This window comes from Cariama cristata, unplaced genomic scaffold (genome assembly GCF_000690535.1).
Source record: "Cariama cristata isolate BGI_N322 unplaced genomic scaffold, ASM69053v1 scaffold21574, whole genome shotgun sequence".
Classification (NCBI taxonomy): Eukaryota; Metazoa; Chordata; class Aves; order Cariamiformes; family Cariamidae; genus Cariama; species Cariama cristata.
In genome coordinates, this window is record NW_009611516.1 from 13,851 (window position 1) to 14,758 (window position 908).

At 55.1% G+C, this 908-nt stretch overlaps 1 protein-coding gene across 1 annotated transcript in view; it reads right to left on the reverse strand.

Moving 5' to 3' along the window:
- The window catches only part of PIAS3 (protein inhibitor of activated STAT, 3), a gene marked incomplete at its 3' end in the record, with an annotated part of 14,433 nt that extends 13,845 nt beyond the window's left edge, over positions 1 to 588 (reverse strand). Inside the window, 1 exon segment of the mRNA XM_009698295.1 lies at positions 126 to 588. Coding sequence (XP_009696597.1) covers positions 126 to 585 — 460 coding nt within the window.
- Between the last annotated feature and the right edge of the window lie 320 nt (positions 589 to 908).

A 908-nucleotide genomic window follows, 5' to 3' on the forward strand; every position in this document is an offset into this window, starting at 1 on the left:
CTCGCCCTTCCGCTCCTCACGCCACTCCTGTCGGGTTGGAAAAGTCTCCAGCTCAAATCCCCCTCTCTCCCCGCAAACAAAAGGAGCCTCCAAAGCACAAGAGGAGGGAGCGTTCTCGCACGTACCTAACGTGGTGGGTTTTATCAACTCGTCGTACACGTCGTAGAAGGGCAGCCTCTTCATCTTGACGTCCGGATGGACGGGATGGATGGGCGGCGATAGGTGCTGAACGTCCGTCTCGTGCTTGGGTCCCAGCACAGGCACCGGAGGCAGCAGGGCCGTCGGCACGGCGGCGGCAGAGCCGTGGTCGTAGGGCAGGTGACACACCGTGCCCTGCGTCAGCGCGGTGGCCGAGGGCAGCTGCCCTGCCTGAATGTGGAGCATGGACAAGTCCGAAGGGGTTAAAATCTTTCTCGGGAACCTCCGCCGGTACAGTTCTTTAATTTTCATCTGGACAGCCGGGCTGCAGCCAGATTTCAGCAGCTGTAACGCCTTGGTGAGAAGTTCGTGCTTCCTTCCACTTTTGTTCCTTCCAGCAAAGCCCAAGAGAACTTGTAATTCCGATACCCTAAAGCTCATAACCATATGCTGCAAGAAAATGAAAACAACCACCGTTACCATTGCCGGGTGAGCAGGCGCACCCCAAAAAGACGCCGTGGGCTCGCTAAGGAAGACGGTGGAGGCCTTAGAAGAGACACTGTCAAGTCAGACGTTCCCCTTGCCATCAATAACTCGGCAGTAGCGAAACCCTAAAGATTTAGGTCTGGTTTTACTTTTAGAGACTTTGCTTGGAGCTGGAAATGCCAAATCGCTTCCCCATTCGATGGACGCCTGAGCAGTTTCTGACACCCAAAGGGCTGTCAAATCGCCTCCCCTTCGAATAAACGCTGACAATTTCTTGTAGGGTT